The sequence below is a fragment of the Amblyomma mixtum genome, chromosome 4 (genome assembly GCF_055824585.1).
Source record: "Amblyomma mixtum isolate Tamu chromosome 4, ASM5582458v1, whole genome shotgun sequence".
Lineage (NCBI taxonomy): Eukaryota > Metazoa > Arthropoda > Arachnida > Ixodida > Ixodidae > Amblyomma > Amblyomma mixtum.
The window spans coordinates 73,009,318-73,031,534 of NC_143015.1; the positions used below are offsets into that span (position 1 = coordinate 73,009,318).

Consider the following 22,217-nt stretch of genomic DNA (forward strand, 5'->3'; position numbering starts at 1 on the left):
GGCAAGTGCATGATAAAAGTGCAAACCTTGGCGCGAATGCTTGGCACATCACCACCAGTCACTTGTGCATTGCGGCGAAGCCCGCCGCCCACCATCTGAATGGGCACAGGTGGGGAGTTTGATATGTCCGTTTCATGGCCAACCAAGTTCGACATATAAAGTAGAAATTGCAAGCTTGTCAAAAACATTTACGAAGAGTTCGATAGAGTCAATAATTCGTAATATCCGTGTTCGCTATATTGAGGTTTGACTGCATAATCTGTGTTGCAGGAAACAAATAAACTTCCAGCTATTGGCGCTTCTTACATGCATGGTCCAAAACTTTTTTCGTCCCTGTCTCGGCGCCAGTTGCTACACTCATGTCGAACCAATTTGCCCAGCAGCACGTTCTGTTGATGAGCATGCAAGGACATATTTAAATTCATCTCAGCGTCTTCGTACGTTGACGAAGCGAACTCGCTGAGCGGTGTGTTCCCTAACGTGGAAGTGCGTGCAATATCAGCTAGCCACAGGCGTTTTCCTCATCGCAGGCGTGTGCCGCGGCATGAACTTCGTCTAAGGAGCACTTAGACGGACACCTGAAGTTGCCCTGCTGCTCCGCACATGTAAATCGAGGCACGTCAAAAACGTAACCACGCGGGCACGCAAAGCACATAGCTGCGAAGCACCAAAACATACTGAAACTCGGCTGGCCACCTGTTGCGCCGCCAATTATAGGTTTTCATTGGCTTCTGACATTCAGGTTGTCATTTTTCCATCTTCCTCAAGTGATAAAAGTGCACAAGCAGTTTCAAAACATTATTTGTATACTTCAGTATTCAAAAATGTAAACTTCATGCACATCTGTCGGCCTCAGAAATCCGAGGTGCAATCTGGTATTTCATCACAGCGCTTGTACTTCTGAGACGGGCCTATGGCAGCCTACCTGTATTTTAGTTGTTGGCCTTTTTTACCTGAAAGGAGCTTTTATTTCAGCAAGAGTGCTCTTCTTGTGGTTAGGAGCTGGTATTCTATCAATACAAGCCAACTTCGACTTCTCCTTGGCGTCTCTTTAATGCCACTCAAGGCGCCAAATGAGCTGGGCAGTCGTACAGACGCTGCCGTGAAGGACAGCCAAGATGGCGCTTGACAGCTTCTGGTAAATGTATACGCATGCACAGTGGGCTTTGTGAAATCGGTCCGCTGTCCTGTTTTTACAGTGCTTGAGAAGCAATCATTGCTTGCGTGTGTTAACTGTGCCCCCCCCCCCCCCCCCCCCCCATGAATAGAAACCAAAATCGATGCTGAAGTAACATGGTGAGTTTTACCATAGTCCTTCAATGTTTTTTTCTGGTCCCGAAACTCTGGCCAAAGTTTCATATGGGGACAGCGCGCGCCGCTAGTGGCACGGCTGTCGGCGAGGGGGCACGAGTCGCTGCGCGATCCCTGCTCGCAGCAACTGTTTTCCGGCCAACAGGCTCATATTCGCTTGGTAGTTGTGCTTTCTGGGGATCGGTATTTGGGCTTATAGGATGGACGCTACTTTACTGGTTATCACCTGAAAGCTTGGCTGCAACATCGAGACACTAAAAACCCTGTGCGATCGATGACGGCCGCTAGTAAGCCTTGTTAGCTGTTTTCTGGCAAACAATTAACGCGCTTACTTTCTCTCGTTGCTTTTTACAAAAAAGCGATTTTTGTACATTGGTCCAGCCTTCGCATAACCGCAACTTGCCCACAACGTCATTCTGGAAGATTAGCAACGTCATTCTGGAAGATTAGCGCAGCAACCCGTAACATATCTATATGTGTCTGCGCTGCGCCTGTCTTGGCCGAGTCCTCGCTTTCATCAAATAGCACAAGGCTGCTTAAGACTGGCGTTTACCTTGTGAGAAATACTGCAATCTCAATGGTGCTGAAAACAAGACGTTATGGCGGCATTTTAAGAACTGGAGTGCACGCTACAAAAGCGATCACATGATGAATGCACCGGTAGTTTGATGGTGCTATCTCAGTTTTTTTTTTGTTTTTTTGCTGACACTTTCGGAGGTGGCAAAGCCAGCTACGGAAGACACTTGCTATATGAGCCATTAATTTACACTTTGTCACTCTGCGACTACGGAGGCGCTGGCGAGTGCAAGGAAATTGTGAATTTTTTGTGGTAATTGCTCATGTGCTGGCTTCGCACTACTAAAATAAGAGACAAGCTGTGACCGGCCACGCAATAAACCAAAAAATGAGCAATGATAGAAATCACAGAGAAACATGTACAAAAAATAAAAAATGCTAGGAGTTTAACGTGGTTGAACCGAGCAGACGTGGGAACGCATGTGTTTAGCATATTTAGCTCATTGTTTTGCTTTGCTGGGTCGTTGGCACGTCTGGCGACGATATTAGAGTGAAGTTATGCTATCATCGAGGTTAAGCTGGTCTAATGTGTTCGTTCCGAAGGTGGACGTTGATGAAGACCACGATGTACAATGAGCGCCGCGCGAGTGTGTGTTGCAGTTCAGTTTTTTTCCTGTTTGGCTCTGCACAAAACCCTGGCCAATCTCCTACTGTGGGTATGTTGCATCACTTTTGAGGCAACAACAACAACAACACGAGGCGTGTTCGGCTGCTGCGATAGCACAGTGCTCTTGTGGAGTGGCCAGCAAAGATGATCCGTTCGCACCGCCGGGGGTTCGAAATTTCCAGTCGCGGCAATATTTATTTTATTTCTGCACCCTTAAATTCAGGGATGCCACAAGATTCTTGGTTGTGTTTGATCCCATGAAGCAGTGCTTTCGCACCAAAAGCCATCAGCACATTGAAGAGTACAGCTGTCTGAAATGCAGCATCGTCAGAGATTCGTGCTCAAGTACAGTAAAAGCTCGTTAATTCGACACTGACGGGACCGCGAAAAATTGTCGAATTATCCGAATGTCGAATTATTGAATGAACAACAAAAAACAATGTTTGCCACAACAGGACGTACCTTTATTTGGCAAAGAAATCTGTTATCGTTGTCTGCTTTTTCGAGCGAATTTGAGCGACTACGATAGCTCTAACAGCTGCCAGGTGCTCCGCGGCACACGCGCCTCAGGAATTTGTTCACAGAAGTCCTCCCGCACAGACAAGGCTTCTGCGGCTTCTTTCACCGTGCACTTCGGCATTTGGGACAACTGCTCAGAATCGTCACCTTCCGACGAATGGTCGTTGTCAGTGCCTGTCACTTTAATTATTTCATCCTTGGTCAGCTGACAGGACACAAAGACGAGGCGCGCAGGCACTGCGCGCTACTCACGCGCTACCCACTACCCACCCGAAAGCAGCGCGGGGAGGAGGTGATGTGAGCGCAGCTCCGGCCGCTTATCTGTTTTTTCAGCCAGCATCCGCAGGACACGGTTGTTGCTGAGATGCCCGTCTTATCTTTTCTCTTTATCTTTCCTCTGATCTTTTAACTCTCCTCTATCTGCACATGGCAGCGGTGGTGGCTTGGCTGAGCCAGTAGGCAAGCCCGTGCAATTTCCTTTCACCCTTCTCTCAGTCGCAACAAAACAGCAACAACAAGCAGCGCAGTAAACACGCTGACAAAGCGCGCAATCACCAAAAAAGGTGCCGTAAATAACCGCGATCGTAGCGACTGCTGCGACACAACAAAGCACAAAAAAAAAGACGCCAGCCGCTTCGGCCGCCGCTAACCTCGCTTCCCTCTCTCACGCTGCTGATGACAATGACCATACGGATGGCCTATCAGCCGTACAGTAGCGCCACTCGTGGCAATGTTTTTTATTTTTGCTCTCGGCGCACCGGCTTGGCGGGCTGCGGTGTGAAGTCGAATTAACCGACGCGCGGCAAAATTTGTTCGAATTAAAGAGAGTTTCGCCCCATAGACTCCTATGTATAATTGTAGGGACCGCGCGTGCGCGTCGAATTATCTGATTTTCCGAATTAACGGGGGTCGAATTAACGAGCTTTCACTGTACGCTGGTTGGCCTTCGAATACCCGTGGGACGGCGCCGAGCCTGTTCCAGCTTCTCGCGTTGCGGCGACACTGCAGACAGAACAGCGAGGCCTTTTCCTGCGTACCTCTGTAGCCGGAGCGGCAACCCGTCACGCAAGTATTCGGCATTGCAGGCTTGCGTGTCATGTGCACTGTACTTATTTTGCAAACGAAGGTGAAGTGAGAAGAAAAAATAGTTGCTGCCGCACCACCGGCGTCCCATTCCGCCCGTAGACTCGCGGCCGTAGAGACGCTCACTTCCTCGCGTCGTTGCCCCCACAGGACTCCTAGCGCCGCCTCGTGGAAGGCGCGGTCAACATATGAAGCTCTCCCATAGCGTTACGGAGAAGTTTCATGACCATAAAAGCATTGAAGGACTACGGTTTTACTGTTGGCACACCTAGAGTTCTGTATGCGGGGGTGCACACAGATTCAAAGCTGCCACTAAATGGCTACTGCGTGAGCCGTATTAAAGAAGCCAACAGTCACTGAAACAAAGAAAGGCATTGAGGAATACTTCCATTTTTTTCTTTTACTGTACTTACTTGCATAATGATCGCACTCGCGTAATAATAGCACCCCCGAATTTTGTTGTCAAAATTCATTTTTTTTATCCCCCGCATAATGATCGCACCCTTAACACCCCTAACTTGCCACTGCAATTTGTCGACGATGTCGAGTCTAGCTGCAATGATGGTACTTGCGATCTGTCTGACAGATGGTGCATGCAGGTGACCATCTTGCTCTGTCAGCATTACAGCGGCATGCCACCTGTTGGTTGACCTGCGGTCACACGGGCAGTCTAAATGCGGTTATGCTTAACCGCGGACACCAAACTTACCTGCGGTTATCTCGAATCACGTTTCCCCATTGTCACAAGGCTCGCCAATGTTCTGGGTTGCGGTGCAACGATCGAAGTGACGCGGTGATCCGGCTAAACTTCCTTATTCTCGTAAATAATAAGCCCTGGGATACTGGAACGTCAAAAATGAATCCGCCTTGAGGGTCGCTGACCTGTACCGAGCTGCTGGTAGGAGTAACAACTGTGATACAAGCTAGTTTTACGCTCACAGCCGCGAATTTTTTGTAAAAAATTTACCCCGCGTAATCATTGCGCCCCTAAATTTGCATCATTTTTTGGAAAAAAAAGTGCGATCATTATGCGAGTAAATACGGTATTTGTGGCCTTGAACAAAGGCAGGGCAAAGGCAAAAGAAAAGGCAAAATAACCAATGGTTAACAGTAATGGACTCGATTCCAAGAGAAGGCAAGCGTAGCATGGGGCGCAGGAGTTAGGTGGGCGGGTGAGAATAAGAAGTTTACTGAGATAGGGTGGCCGAAGCTGGTACAGGACATGGTTAATTGGGAAGATATGGGAGAGGCCTTTGCCCTGCAGTGGGAGTAGTCAGACTGATGATCATGATGCTGTTGACCGAAGGGAAATTAGTAATATATTCACTTAATGGCTGAAAGACATTTCAATAGAAAGTATGTAAAAGAAACCACAACCACATGCTGTTTGCGGGATCTGAACCCACGACCTCCACATTTCGTGTATAGTGCTTTACCAACAAAGCTATGGTAGTGGCTGCCCAGTCTTTTGCTTCAAAGGTATTTACGGCATTTATTTACAGCCGTGCGGCCACAGCTAGTTACTCGCAGTGCGTATACTGCGACTGGTGATCGCAACGTTGCTGATGTACAAGCAGCAGGCCAACGCTCACTGGTGATGTCAGAGTCTGTGAGAGCGAGCGAGTGGATGCAAGTGCAATCGTGTGAACGTGTAGACCTATGAAGAACCGCCAAAAAGTACTCTGCTCGAAGTCACACAGGACACATGGCCACCTGTGATGATTGCTGTGAAGAACAAACCAGGACGCCAATCTGATTCGAAACCGTCAATCACTTCCAGAAAATTATCAATTCCAGACAAAAGCACAAATATCCCAATGAGAAGAGTGTAACGAACTCCCATTAACAAACATGGCGGCATGGCTAAAGCCCTTTTTTCTTGAAGGAATGTTGATCCTTTCTGCAACACCGCCCCCCTCCCATGACACCCCTGATGAGGTCTTTAGGGCAACAAGACCTGCTTCCTCTGGTTCCCAGAGAACTGCCCTTCCCCCCCCCCCACCCCCTCACCTGAAGTAAGGGGCTGCCCTAGGCTTGGCCCCGTCCTCTGGGGTGAAGCGCAGGAGGAGGCAGCCCCCTCCGTTGTACGCCCACTCCGTGCACACCTCGGCCACTCCGCAGCCGTCGCACAGCGAGCGTCCCTGGTCCGGAGGCTGCAGCTGCTGCCGGGACAGGTCAGACCAGGACACGGAGCTCACCTCCTGCACCGACGCGGTCACGTGGAGCAGCGTCTTGTCTGCTTGTAACTTGTGTGTGCGCATGACTAGAAAAAATGCGTCCTGCTGCTGTTTCTTATGACATCTAATATTCGGTAATATATATAGTGCTGTGTACGTTACTTAGGTAGTAGTGTACTCTGGCTCGTTATATCCGAGGTTAACACAGAAAACTTTGTTACATCTGGGGTGGCATACTTAGGTTCAGTACATCCGAGTTTAACAAGCTAAAGTTCGTTATCCCCAGGTGGCATATCATGGTTCGTTATATCCAAGGTAGCATACCAAGCTGGCATGGGCAGTTCATAGCCCGTGGCACAGTGCCACTGGCAGCATAGTGGCAGTCTGCCTCTTTGAGTACATTAGAAGTGATGATCAGAAAACAGGGCAACTAACGGTAACAAGCTGCAAGTGAAAAAATTTAAGCCAAGTACGGAATATCTTCAAGAATAAATAACAAAGGTGACATTTTTTTGCCCTCAGTCTTACTAATGAAGTTTATTATATCAACAGCAGGCATCGTAACCAGACTAGCTCGACAGCCATGAAGTTTTAACACAGCAGAATGCAACTGTCAGTTCTGGCGCAACCTTCGGCACAATCCTGCGAAAACTTCCCAGATGACTCCGTGCTGTCATCATAAGAGAAAATCTACAATAACAAGCCAGTATTTATATGCTCATCTTCGGCAGTAGACTGTCCCTTTAATGTAGTTAAAACATGCAAAGAAAATGGCTGACCTGGCCTGCCTCAAAGAGTTTTTGGCCAAATCCCTGACAGAAACTGGTTTGGAGCGGCAATGTCCGAATACACCACTCGGGACAGCAGCATTGCAGACAGTCCCAGAACCTGCAAAGGTTGCAACACAGTGCAATAATAAAAATAAACTACAATGAGAAAATGGTCTTGCAGAAGCCTCACAGTTATTCTGCTCCTCCATGCAGCCTCAAGTTCCTATAAACACGTGGCACTAGCAATGTTTTTCACTGAAATTGAGCCTCACTGGTGTAAAGTTCAACCTGTTCAAGATCACATAACAAAGTTTATTTGTTACAAACAAAAGAAGCAAGTAGTTGTTACAACCAAATGTAGGATTAAACGTAATAAGAAGGTCTTGGGTACTGTTCATCAAAACTACAGCATAATTAAATATACACAGCATATAAACAAAACTCAAGACAGAAGGAAACTTCTGCATGAAAGATGAGAGCAAACTACCCAGCAACTTAGCTAGCAGAAAGGTTTAGTCTACACTTCAAAAGTGATTCCACAACTGGCACTTAGCTATGAATCACACTCTGCAGTGCACGTTCCACACTGAGCATAGAAAACCGAGACCTTCAGCACAACTTACCGGCGCTGAATGGCTGCAGACTCAACCTTGTCTTGGTTCTTGTACACCCAGCCAGCAGCAAAAATGGCTGACGACAAACCATGCTTGCGGGCTGCTTGAACTTCCTGAAACAAAATTTGAGTCACCAAGGCTGCCACAGTCATCCCTTGCAGTGAGCACATTGCCTAAACATTCAATATAAAATTTGAGGTTTGTGAAAGGGATTGTGTTTTTTCTACTTACTATAAAAGGCACGCACTTTTTCCAACCTGCAGAAATAGCAAAGATCAATTCCGAAGCAAAAGTAGGAGCAACACAATTATGCTGTACTTTCCTCTGAGTATAGAAGTGCTGGTGTGTAGTTTGTTTTTGCACCCCAATTTTTTTTCTGCAATTCACTTCCCCCACTGCAAGTATAAGATCATGCGCAGTGCTCTTCTCACTTTCCAAAACTGCTGTCGTCTCTGTTAATTAACTGATCCCCTTGACCCACAGTTCTTATCCAGAGTTAATCAAATGAGGCGACATAGGACTGGCTAAGTTGTATTCACCTTGACTGCCTCACTGCCACCAAAGTGCTTTGTCTTGTGTGCAAACACATCGATGCCAACATAGACGTCACTCTTGCGATTGCCAGCATGGATCGCAGACTTCTGCAACATGTCTTCGGTCCAGCTGTATCTGAGGAAGATGCCATCGCAGAGGTCGAAGAAGCACGCATTTTTCTCGTTGAGCTCGCTCTGCCAGTCCAGCCTGCCGTCCAGCAGCACACTGTCGTGCCAGATGACCAATGAGCCGGGCACAGAGCGGTGAGTCTCCGTGGTTACGGCCCTGAGGAACTCCAAGAGGAAGGGGCCACAGGTCTCGTCCTGGAAACAGGTGCCATGATGCCATTTATCTCAGTCTGCTTTGTGCTCATCAAGTGCATGACTGGTAAGCGGCCTTGAAACACTACTGTCTGTACTTCCACATCTGCCATTCAGGCATTTGTTGTCCTACGTGGCGAACACAGCAAGCGAATGACCTCTGTGCCGCCAGTAAACATAAAATACTACCAGATGGTGGCTCCATTATTCGAAACACAGAGCGATATATGTTCCCCTTTATGGCACTGAAAAAGGACAAGAATAAATGTTGCACGCAAACACGCGGCCACTTATAAGGAGCAGAGCAGGTGCCTGCCATCGTGATGCAGGAATGTTACCAATTCTCGAGGTGTTCTCAAACAACTAGACAAGTATGCAGCGCCATTCAAGTTGCATTAGTCCATCCAAACTGCCAGCCACTCGTACACGGTGCCCAGATGCATCCGAACATTGCAGCTGACGTATACTGCAGCTGATGCATACTGTCACACCGTGAATGTGTCTCCCTGCACCAAACTGGCTTACACATTGCTTAACCCTAATCTGTTCATAACTGCTAACTTCCTCCCTCCATGCCATGATAACCACCTCCCCTCTTTCTCCTGCACTTAGTGGTACACTATACAATTAAAGAAATATAAGATCTGTCCCTCAAAAGTTTGGCTCCCTATCAACTCCAGAGGGAAAAGAAAGGCTGTAGCAGCAACAGGTATGCTATGCGGAGTTTGGAGCAAAGCAGCAAGAGAAGCAGCACAAGTTGATGACACAATATATGCTTAGTTGTCGATACAACAAGCACTGAAGTCTCACAGCACAGACTTAAAAGCGGCAAATAAAATAAGGAGAGTTCTTGCAGTGCTGCAAAGTCGAAATGACTGAGAATTGGCAGTTCTCTAAGATATATCCAAAGTACTCAAATGACTTCATCTCCGAGGCCAACTGCCAATGGCAGCTGAAACGAACGGCATGTGGTAAGTTACAGTACACAGGGTTCAAAATCCTAAAGCCGCACTGAAATAATGAGAAATGCTACAGAGGAGGGCTCGGATTACTTTGACCAGGAGTACATCAACCTCGTGCATCAATCAATGCTATGCATTTGAATCCTTAACCACCTCCTGCAATGCGACTAATCTATGCCAGGAAGTGAGACACTGTTACAAATATCACAAACCATTCCACACTTGATGTTGATGAGCCATCCATCAAACTTGCACAAAACAGCAATGTGGGCCAGCTGGGACGCAACTATGGACACAAGGTTGCCCTTTCTGATCTTGCTGAGGATCTTGGCGCCTAGACCTGGCTCCACGGTAAAGGCCCCTGAAAGGCCAGAACCAGTCACTTAATGCAGGAGCCTACGCCTTGAGAATATCCACCAAATGTGACATTAGCTGTGTTTCCGAATTCACACCTCCTTTCCTTTTTACTAACGCAGGCCCTACCTTCACAAAACCAGACTGTCATTACGCATTATTCATGGAACGTACGGGGTAGAAGCTGGTGAATCTGCAGAGAGCATCAACACATTCCAGTAAGTCCCAATTTAAGGTCCCTCAGTTAATTTCAAAGCTGCGACATTTGGCTCCAAAAGCATCGCAAATACAAGCGACACATAACAAAGCAGTGTAGCACAATGAAATACAGTAAAACAGCCGACCAAACAACGCACTTCTAATTTGTAACTCTTACTCACCGGTGCCTGCGTTAACACGGCTTTGAAACTGTAACAGGGACAAGAATTTCAGCTAATGGCATCCACACAGAATGGAGCACCTTGCATTACAGCTCCCAGAGACAAGCAACAATACATGACGTCTCTTGCTCATGAACAAGGGCAGACGTTCAAACTATTACTGCGGAATATTTCTGCATATTTCTGCATTCTGCATAAGAGTCAAGTGACATGAGGAGACTCAGAGTGGGTCAGGGAAACAACGCTAGTTAACGATGTCAAAATCAGGAACGGGCAAAGACAAAGCATGTAGTGCGAAGGGAAGATGACTAATGTTTGTTAAGGGCAACAGACTGGATTCCAAGAGAAGGCAGGAGTTGGCAGAAAGTTAATTGGGTGGACGAGGTAACGAAATATGCGGCGTTACGGTGGTCGCAGATGGAAAGGTCAGGGTTAATTTGAGTGATACGAGGGAGTCCTTTGTCCTGCAGTAGGCGTAGTTAGGCTGATGATGATGATGATGAAAGATACTCTGTTAGCAGTTGCAGCCAGTGACACTAGGCCAGCTGCAGGAGAGCACCAAGAGGGAAAACTAAGTTTCAAGCATTCGCACTGGCGCCCAAGCAAAGCCTCTGTTGCTCCTCACGGGCATGCTCAATTGGGAGAGGCAGTAAGAGGTGCTGAAGTCGCTGTGTTATAGGACAGGCTTGTTCAACCAGAGAGTAATGTGAATGCTTTAGAGCATCGTACAACAGCCGTCTTGTGTGCGAATACTTTTAGATGCTGCGCACATTGAACTGGAAGCCCGTGTGGAGGCAGGAATTCGGCATACTGCACTTAACACACGAGATGAGAACATTTCCAGCACTGCCTCTTTTATGCAGTGTTAGGTAAGTAACAAATGTTTTACTCTGAGCACGTACACCAAATCCTGACTGCCGTTCAAAGCAATCAGAATGGTACATGCTCCCATGATCAAAAATGTCACTGCCCAGTTCCCCACACTGCTGGTTCCGACACAACAAACCCTGTACTTTGATGAGTGCTCTTCCTAGAGGTCTAAACTCCTGGGGGTCGTCTCTCACTTGCTAACAGCTCTGATTGTCCCGATGAAGTTGCTGTTGCAGGTTCCAGTTGCCATCCTAGCAACAGGCACCGGCATGCGTTCAACTCCAACCCTCGTCGCCAGGTTTTTAACATTTGGAACATTTTATTCCTGGCAACCGGTTTACTTATCTTGAAAAGTTTGTAATAAACCATAAAAGGCCATGACTATACCATGAGGAAAACACTGATAATGGGGACTATAATATTCAGTGTTTTGCTCAGAAAAAAGAAAGTACCCAAGCTGCAGCAACTGTACGCAAACGTCCTGCTGAACCGTTGTACGAATTGAGCGACCCACCTAAAACCTTGACGCCATGCTTATGGCCAGCAGAAATCCACCCGGGAGGCGGGATTGTGACCAGGTGGTGAGAAGAGTAGACGAAGCTGTTGATCAAGTGCCAGTGGTGGAACCGGTAGCTGTCAGAGTTCTCACAGCCGTGGATGAACCTAGTAGGAAACAAGTGGTAGCCTTCAACATCTGCTACCGTGAAAAAAAAACAAAAAAACACAAGGCTGCCGGCTCACAGGTGTTCACACACTTTAATAGGAATTAAATGATACAATAACAACATATCACAAAATTTAGCTAATACTGACAGCTATGCATACAGTCGCAGGAAATAAAAAACAGCATGTGCTAACTGGTTTCTTTCATAATTACAGTTCCTCTTCGGGGTCCCGTCCCTGCAAAATTTAAGTTTTCGTTCTAACTCTAGAAAAATGCACCAAGTCCATATCCTAAGAAAGTGCAACTGGCCAACTTCGGATATTTATACAAACGTGCAATCGCTGAACGAGCGTGCTACGCTCGTGCTACGTTCATCCTTACGCAACCGTTTCGCTGCCCTGCTCGTGTTCAATTTGCACGCAATAGTAAGTACTACTTTTTGGCATAGAACAGAGCAACTTTTTTTTTTTTTTTTCCTTCAAGAGTTGTCAGTTTTGACCGGTTTAGATCACGTGTGTAGTGCTGTACCTGTCCTGCAGAGAGCCTCCCATCATGTCGAGGCAGAAAAGAATCTTCGGGTCATCCGGTTCGCCCCGCTTCACGTCTCTGAGCGGTTCGACGGCACATGGCAGCGGTTTCTTGAAGCCCAGAAATTCCTCCAGTGTCTTCAGCGCGGCGACCTCCTGATCAGACATCTTGTCGATGGACGTCCGTGACAAACTTGCACGGACCAAACTGACACAGGCAGCAAGACGAAGCACGTTCTGGACCAGCACAAATATGCCGTTTCTGTGCCCTGCATCACTTGGAACACTTTTCTTTTTTAAAAAACCCCGCGAAACAGCAGCTCAAAGCCGAGCGAAATTATCGGGCACGACAAACCACAAGCGTTTGTTCCAATCGTTTAGAACTTTTCCAACACTCGAACCTTTCGATCCGCTGATCCTTTTCTTGTCACAATTCACACATGGAGCCGAAGGTATCTCGGTGTCTTCATCACTGTAGCTGCATCGTCAATGCTTTGAAAATCGTCTCGCCGTAATCGCCTTGTTTCACCCGGGGCCGAACCTTATCATTTGTCATCGAGGGAAAACTGGCGGCGCTACGCTACATCCACCATAGGGCACAGTGTTTTGAAGCTCAGTGGCACAAGCGACGCTCTCCTTGTGTGGCTTATAAAACGCTTGCCGCGGCGTGGCGCTAGCGTAGACTCCTGGAGCAGAGGTCGGCGCACTGTTGGTGCGCGCCAACGGTAAGCGCGGCGCTGGCTACGAGAAGCCGATGGAATAATCGCAGGAGTGATGTATTGAACTTATATATAAAGTCCGAATTAGCAGGAGAAACCATGTATATGGCGCACTATGGAACGATGTGAATTAAATGCATGAATGGTCTTCATTTGTAGAATGTACGTGCCCGCGGCCAGATACTATTTACAGCGTGTTCGGCAAATAAACGCACTCCGTAGAATGCACCTCACAGCTAAATCGGTCAATCTTTCGCGCTCAAACTTCTCACAGAATTGGGATTAGGTCTGCGGAATTGCTTTATACCACATTTGTTCAGGGTGTTTGCTTGATAAAAAAAAACGTCGGATATTCGCATCGAGAGAGGCGATCGACGATAAAACGAATCTGGCTGCTCTCTCAGCGATTGCACCGGTGGCGCCATCTCGTTCGTCGGCCGCGGAGATTCAGCCAACGAGTGCTCCGCAGGTGCACCGAAACCCCTTGCAGTTCTCGGCGCTCGGCCAGATGAAGCCATACGACAGCGACCCGCTTTTGAACTTAGAAACGGCTAACTAAATGGGCAGCAATAGACGTTAGCAAGAAAATGTTGGAATACTGTGGAAGTATACTTTGGGACGCAATGAGAACAACTAGTTTATATACAAAACTGAGCCATAATGAGTAAATAACCAAAAAGAAATTCGGAGGGCACTTAATTAAGCAGCCCCTTTAAGTCTGCTTACGTGGAGGAATATTGCGAAAACATGCGTTTTGAGGAAAGGAAAGGGCGCAGTAGAGCTCAAATCTTCACATGTCTCGGTTAAGCACGCAACTGCAGGTGCATGTCCATCGGTCCGAACCCCTGTTGCAAGCTGACATGTATAAGCTACTTGCAAAGAGAAATGCTACGACATGTACGAAATGCTGTTCGACGAACGGTTGCTCAAAATTTTGGTGAAGAATGTATTCGAGAATACTGCCACCATACTGAGGTCAAAAAGTGAAGACATCGCAGGGATTTCGTCTGCACCTGCTACACCTGTTGTTCAAACCAGCGCCGTCGCTTCGGCGGACGAGGTTTTGCACTGCGCATTTCTCTCTACCATTACTCCTCTCTGCATGTGGCAGCGAATATTAATCAGCTCGAGTGTGACGTCTTCACTCTCCAAATTAAATTCTGCGTCAACCTGTCACGTCATGCATATGTCGCACGTTAGACGTCTGGGTTCGTTTCCCACCTAGACCTCAATGTGCTTTTGATGATATGAACTTTATGGCGAAGGCTCTATGGCCAAAGAGTGCCATGGCCCAAGGTGTTCTCTTCTACTCGAGGTGGGATCAAAGACCCATTTTCCAAGCATTTCACCCTAAAGAAGCCGAGCACCAGGCAGGGGAAAGCTTCTACCCATTGTATCACCAGTGGGCACCCGGACGCACTGGGGATCGAACCCCGCACCTCCCACATGCGAGGCAGATGCTCAAACGAACACGGGTCACTGCTGCAGTCTATCCCCCCGATGCTCTTCGTTTTTATTAAATTTTCTTTTGATTCTAATGTCTCATGACCGAAGACGTCACAGGGGACCATCTTCCGGCGACACATTTTGCGGACACTTCCAGCGTCAACATAGCCTTCTAAAGCTTTCGCATTAATAACATGGATCTAAAGAGAATATCACCTAGAAGTCTACAAGATGTCAAGGAAAACCTCTTGTAGTAGACAGATAGTGTCACATTAGCCTAGGCAACAGAGGCTTCAGGACTTCGGATGGTTATATAAAATCTTGGTTACATTTGGTGTAGACTTGGTGTAGATGACTTGGAGATTTCTACAAGCACTTTTTGTGTTTTGTGGGCATGACCGATTCACTGTCAAGCCTGCATGCATGACATTTACACACTATGCCAAGAATTCCAAGTTTCACCTGTAATACAAAAATGGAAGCTATCAGATTCTGCTCAAATTGCTCACAGATGTTGACACCACTGCCCCGACAACCTGCTCGCCGTGTTGGACTAAATCCCCTTAATGTTTTTTGGTCTGATGAATTACGGACGACCGATCACTACAAGAATCCACCTTTTATCGGCCTGGTGGCAAGTGAATTGTTGGAATTCCCAACGCTTCTCACAAGCTAAATAGCCTGAAGGCCACGAGAACAATTAAATGGTAAACACCGAGAACTATCGGAAAACATATATCTTATATTTTCGTTATTTACTCATTGCTGCCCAATTTAGTTTGCTGTTTAGTCGGCGTTCATATTTTTCTTTTGCAGAGCGGTTGATATGTCCACCGGCAATGTGAGCCAGTTATGAGTCTTTCCCGAGATCCAGTGAAGGGTATAGAAAAGGGATAAGGCTAGACTGGGAACTGGACTGTTTAATCTTATTCGCAGTATAAACACTTTCTTGGTTTTGAGGAAGGGAAGGTGCATAACTGGCTCATTTTGTACGTCTTGTTATGAGCTAAGCAGACGCTGATATCTTCTGTGTTATTTAATAAAGCCACGAATTAAATCAACAAAATTCTTTAAATGCTTCACAAAGTAAGAAGAAGTTTCTCATGTATGCATCACATGCACAGGGCTGACTAAGAATCTGCCTGCATGATACTGAAGCTGCACAGTATTTCACACGTAACTTCATTTGGGCACATATGACAAGCTTAATTAGCAAAGAAATCAAAACACTCCAAAATCACTGCCGCTGATAAATGAAGGAAAACAAAGCACAGGTTACAAGACAAACAGCACGAAAATTATAACATGTTCTTATATCCTTACAAACTCACAGTATTTCCACTTTGCCAACCGACTTAAGATGATCCAATTGGAAAAGCTTAGACATTTACTTCCGGGTATGAGTTCTTTGCTGCCCATACTTCTCATCCGCTGCGGTGCCTCAGTGGTTAGGGTGCTCGGTTACTTAACCGCAGTTCCTGGGTTCGAACTCGGCCGCATTTCGATGGAGGCAAAACGCTGGAGCTCGCGCCGTGCGCTGTGGCATGTCAGTGCACGCTAAAGAACCCCAGGTGGTTTAAACTATTCCACAGCCCTACATTACACACCTCTTTCTTCATTTCCTCTTTCTGCCCATCCCTTTTTCTCTTCCCTTATGGTCCGGTTAAGGTGTCCAATGAGATGGGAGACAGATACTGGGCCATTTCCTTTCCTCAAAAACCAATTCTTTTTTCCTTTCCATCTCTCCTCCTTGCTCTGCAACACTGAAGCATCCTCACTAACACATGGCATATAAAAGCTGTGCCATAATTGTCTTCTTGTGATCAAGGCAAGGGAAGCAATAACTGCAGCTGTGAACAATGTCATCTGTCGCCTTCTCATAAGCATCCCTTTTTTTCAGAATTATTTCGAAATTCTGCCTCTGGCACCTGATGAAAGTCAAAAATTGACTTTTTTGGATGCACCAGCCCTCCGCGAGACTTGAGTTTCGCTATAGTAGAGTCCGGCCTAAGTTTGTTATTGATGAACAGACCCAGGATCCGGAGCTCTGCCACTTCTCTGATGGGACCACCCGACAGAGATATGTGTAGAGACGTGTTGTCCTTGTGGTTTGTCCTGACGTGTAGAAGCTGATTTGGTGGGAGCACATTGGAGACCACAGTCGGCAGCATATGCTTCGACTATGGAGGCGGCCTGCTGAAGGCGGTCCTCCATCTCCCCAAGGCTCCCCTCGGTGGTCCAGATTGTAATGTTGTCTGCGTAGAGTGCGTGTTTTATGCCCTCCACCTGAGCCAGTCGGCCGGGCAGGTGCATCATGGCGATGTTGAAAAGGAGCGGTGATAACACCGCCCCCTGTGGTGTACCTCGTGTACCCATAGAGTACGGGCCGTATTCCTCGTCCTCGATCCGGAGGAGTGCCTGATGCGCAGAGAGGAAGTCTCTGACATAGGCGAAGACCTTCGCCCCGCAGTTAGTGGTGTTCAAGTTAGAGAGTATGGTGCCATGTTTAACATTGTCAAATGCCCCCTTAAGATCGAGGGCGAGAATGGCCTTGTCGTTTTGTTGCATGGTTGTGGGTTGTATTATGTCCCTGTGTATTTGGAGTAGGACATCCTGTGCAGACATGTGCGGGCGGAACCCGAACATAGTGTCTGCAAAGAGGCCCTTACCCTCCATGTATGGAGACAGGCGATCCCGAACCATCGTCTCCATGAGCTTTCCCACACACGAGGTTAATGAGATGGGTCTCAAGTTGTCCGTAGTCACGGCTTTACCTGCTTTGGGGATGAACGTTACAAGCGATGTTTTCCATTCGAGTGGAAGTGGACAACCATCCCAGATCTGATTTATGTATTGTAGCAAATGGAGGTATGCAGAGTCGGAGAGGTTCGCCAACAGTTTCACTGTTATGCGATCCCGACCCGGTGCCCCACCTCGGCGCATTTTAGCCAGGGCCGCCTTAAGGTCATGCAACTCAAAAGGGACGTCTAAATCCTGATTTGGCTTGCCGGAGTACGTGTACTCGGGCCCAACCGGGTCATTTGTGCGGCAGAGATACCTGTCGCACAAAGTGTCCGCAAGTTGCGCCGTCGTACCTTGGTACCCGTGCAGAGCCCGCCGGAGCTGTTTTTGCGTCTCCCCTTTCGTTTGAGAAGGGTCGATGAGGCTGCATAAGAGACGCCAAGTCCCCTTTGAGCTCTTCTGACGCGCTGCCGAGTTGCAGCGTTCTATCCAATTGGTGTCTGTGAGCTGGGCGGCATATGCCGCAGCCTGCTCCGTAAGTTGTGCAATGCGAGCTCTAAGCTTGCGATTCGTCTTGTGTTTCTTCCATCGTTTCGTTAAGCTCTGGCGCGCCTCCCAAAGATGCAGGAGGTGATTGTCCACTGCGGGGATCTCGTCGGTGGTGTGAAGTGTTTGCGTGTGTTGTTTCTGTATGTTGGTGACCTGTGTTGCCCACTCCGCATAGCCGTCGGAGAATAGTACGGGAGGGATGTCCTGAGTTCGAAATTGCTGCCAATTGGTTATTTTCGCCTGTCCCCATTTTTTACGGGCTGCCTTCGCCAAAAGCGTGATGCGGAGAAGGCAGTGGTCGCTGCCCAGGGTATCCCCCAGGTTCTCCCATGTGGTGTTTGTAGTGTTCCTAACCAGAGATAAGTCAAGACACGTGTCACAGGTGACCGAGTTGCCCACACGTGTGGGGCAAGATGGATCCGTGAGCAACGTAAGACGAAGGGTGGAGATTCAAGAGCATAGGTGAACAGGTAGGGCGCATGATTCACCGTGTTTCAAACAAGCGGGGTGGTCTGCGGGGCAGGGATGCGCTACGGCTCGCCTATGCCTTCGTGACCAGCCAGATCCTCTACGCCGTGCCGTACCTACGCACCACCAAACAACAAGATGAGCGCATTGACGCCATCATCAGGAAGGCAACAAAGCGAGCACTGGACCTCCCGGTGGCTACCTCCAACGCCAAACTGAAGGCGTTGGGAGTGGTAAACTCCTATCAGGAGTTGCGGGAGGCCCACCTCGTGAACCAATATACGTGGCTATCGCAGACGGTTCCTGGGCGCCGCCTGCTAAACCGCTTACACATCCAACACACATGCATACCAGAGGGGACGGAGAACATCCCGGTGCTGTGGCGCCACATGCTCTGGGTTGCTCCGCTCCCGCGTAACATGGACATGGGTTCACATGAAGGCAGACGACAAGCGCGGGTTCGCACGCTTGAGAGGCAATATGGATATAAAGAGGGCGTCTACTACGTGGATATCACAGGGCCATCGCCCGCGGGATTCTTCACGGCTGCTGTAGTCCACCGGGGGAATGAATGTCGATGGGCTATCTTTTCGGGCCCCAAATTCAACACGAGCGGAGGAAGTCGCAATAGCTCTCGCTGCCGCCGATCCAAAATCGAAAACGGTTATCACAGACTCTCGCCGGGCCTGTGAACATTATCTTGCAGGCGAAATATCACCTCTTGCCTCTCAAATTCTAAGACGCGCTCTCACCGATCCAACTCGCACAAAAGTGATCTGGGCTCCTGGCCACCAGGGTCTACGAGGCAATGAGGCCGCTGATGCGGCCGCCCGAGCGCTCACACACCGGGCTCCTCATCCTAGCTCTCCTGGCTCAGAAGCTCATAAACCGCTTCTGCGGTTCCGCGAAATCCTAACTCATCATTGCGACAGCCACTGTCTCTAACCGGCACCTGCCAAGGGGCTGAGTAAGGCGGAGGAGCGGCGCCTGCAGACAGGAACCCTTCTCTGTCCTGCCATAGCAAAACACTTCGATCCGAACACAGATGGGCGCTGCCCGCACTGTGGAGAGATCTGCGATATCTTTCACATGGTGTGGGCATGTACTCAGAATCCTCACCTTCCCCCACCCCCACCCGAGAGGCATGGGAGACTGCCCTCCTCAACTGCTCCACGCTGGAGTCCCAAAGGGCTCTGGTCAAGCGGGCGCGAGACGGGGCCTCGTCGTGCAGTGTCCTGGACTAAGGATACCGACCATGCAGCAGGGTTTTTTTTTTAACCCTCAAGCTCTGTTTGAATATTAAAGTTTTTCGCCACCACCACCGCGAGACTTGCAGTTTCCCAGCTTTGCATCTGGCTTGTCAATGATCTTAGCTGTTTCACTGAGACCAATCCTGTATGGTGCACATCACATGAGCTTTAGCAACTTGTGGCACATGAAGCTCGTCACATAGTACACTAGGCAGTCAATTCCCTACGAGTGGGCATAAACACAGTCGAATGCGTGTTCACATTCGATGTCACTTGAGATGAGAAAAATGAGTTTCGCATTCAATGCTACAGTTTTGCTTTCCTCTGGCTTGTTGTCTTTAAAGGGGCACCACGATACTTTCCTTACTGCCGAATTATATATTAAATAAATTCACCATGCGTTCCATATAACAGTGAAAAATGGATTATTGAAATTGGAGGATGCAAATAAAAGTTATTTCACTTTGAAATTCAAATAAAAAGACCAGACGAAAACGCTTTTTACTTACCCAGTACTGATAATGGGTACTACCAATGAGAACCGCGCTGGCAAGCAAGCAGTGGAAACTTGCAGGCAACTGTTGCTTTGCCGGGCAGCCCACAGTCGCACGTTTCAACGACGTCATCCCCCCACGTGCGCGCCATAGACAGGGCAGGGGTGATGAAGTCAACAAACGAAGCTTCCCCATGTTTCTTTGAAGATGTTGTAGGTCTTTTGTTTTTATATTTACAGAAGGCAAAACACAGTGTTGTGCGCGTGCCAGGTTCCGTTTCCTGTTCTGTATTTTGTTATCTGCTTTCATATTTCTGCGGAAAAGCAGATGATACACCTGCTGATAGTAGTTATCAGCCTGGCCATACAGTTTGGTGTATGTGTGTTTGCACATTAATAATCTGGGAATAAAAAATGGTGCTCAAAACGATTTCAGCTTTTATTTTATCAGAGAAAGAGATTTTTTTTCGGCATCTCAACACAATACAGTACAAATGCACAATACAAAAGGACAATACAAAATACACAAGCTCAATACAAATTATGCAAACCTGCATTCGGCTTTTGACCTTTACCTTGAACTAGTGGCAGCGCGGCAGCTTCAAATACTTCTGCCGCTTCAAATACTTCAAATACAAAGCACCGCTTACAAGACAAACAGCACGAAAATTTCATTTGAAATTTTTGAAAAACACTTGAAACATTTGAAAACACTTGAAAACAAAAAGAAGATATTTTTCCGTGCAGCTAAACGTAACCCGAGTGCATGTGCATGGAAGAAATATTACGAAGCCGAGTCAACATACCTGCAGTCTATCCATGATGCCAAACGAACATTTTTCCAAACTGACCTCCCCAAGATTCTAACAAATAACCTGAGGAAATTCTGGAAAGTATTAAACCCCGAACAGGCGCCGGTCATCACACTTGCTAACCCGCTTGGTGAGATGACCAGTGGCATTGAATGTGCTAATATTTTTAACTCCGCTTTTTCATCAGTTTTCACACACGAAACTGATATGCCACTTTGTACCGTAACTGACAACCTGAGTTCGCATATGCCTCCAATCATCTTTTCTGTGCACGGCATTATATCTATCATTAAAAATATCAAGATGTCATCTTCTGCAGGTGCTGATGATATCACCCCCAAGTTCCTAAAAAATACTTGCCATGCTTCCGCAGCGTATCTGTCAAAACTGTTTGCACAATCACTTTCCACAGGTAGCATACCCAGTGATTGGAAGGTGGGGAAGGTTGTTCCGGTCTTCAAATCAGGTAACAAAGAATCACCCCTTAATTACCGTCCCATCTCTTTAACAAGTGTGCCATGCAAAATCATGGAACATGTCATTTATACTCATATAATGAACTTTCTTGACTCTATAAATTTTTTTCATCCTGCTCAACACGGTTTCCGTAAGAACCTATCGTGCGATACACAGTTGGCTATTTTCATCCATGACCTGCATGTGAACCTTGACTGTAACCTACAAACTGACGCAATATTCCTGGACTTCGCGAAAGCATTTGACAAAGTACCCCACAAACGCTTACTACTAAAACTGTCCTGGTTAAACCTTCATCCTAACATATTACAGTGGATAAGCGAATTCCTGGCTAACCGCACCCAGTTCGTTAACGTTAATAATCAAGCCTCTAGCTCTGTTCCGGTAACATCAGGTGTCCCGCAAGGATCAGTCCTTGGTCCGCTATTATTTTTAATATACATTAATGACCTTCCAACGCATGTCTCTTGTAACGTCCGTATTGTTGCCGATGACTGTGTCATCTATCGCACTATCAACAACGCCTCTGATCAGTTCGAATGACTTAATCAGCATACAGGACTGGTGTAACAACTGGCTCATGGAACTAAACCCCAATAAATGTAAAGTCGTGTCATTTCACCGAAAACGTAACCCTGTCCTCTTCTCCTATAAAATCTCGCATGTCACGGTAGAATTAGCTCAGACTTACAATTACCTCGGAGTAACATTGTCCAATGATCTAACCTGGAACGCGCATGTCACTAAAATCATATCATCCGCTAACAGAAGCCTTGGATTCTTAAAACGACATCTACGTCATGCGCCACAAAACCTAAAATTGCTTGCCTACAAATCACTTGTCCGTTCTAAATTAGAATACGCCTCTGCTATTTGGAGCCCTAACCAAAATTATCTAATAAATTCTCTAGAATCAGTACAAAATCGAGCCACAAGATTCATACATTCGTGCTATTCATATAATGTCAGCATATCAGCACTAAAAGCAGAGGC

The 22,217-nt window shown here is 47.4% G+C and overlaps 1 protein-coding gene across 1 annotated transcript in view; it reads right to left on the minus strand.

Moving 5' to 3' along the window:
• Positions 1 to 22,217, minus strand: part of LOC149346994 (uncharacterized) — a 125,567-nt gene that overhangs the window by 81,439 nt on the left and 21,911 nt on the right. The window contains exons 12-16 of the mRNA XM_089541459.1: positions 12,270 to 12,588; positions 11,592 to 11,740; positions 9,686 to 9,834; positions 8,197 to 8,514; positions 7,667 to 7,770 (exon numbers count right to left, since the gene is read on the minus strand). Of these exons, the coding sequence (XP_089397585.1) occupies positions 7,667 to 7,770; positions 8,197 to 8,514; positions 9,686 to 9,834; positions 11,592 to 11,740; positions 12,270 to 12,588 (1,039 nt within the window). The remainder of the gene's footprint in view (positions 1 to 7,666; positions 7,771 to 8,196; positions 8,515 to 9,685; positions 9,835 to 11,591; positions 11,741 to 12,269; positions 12,589 to 22,217) is intronic.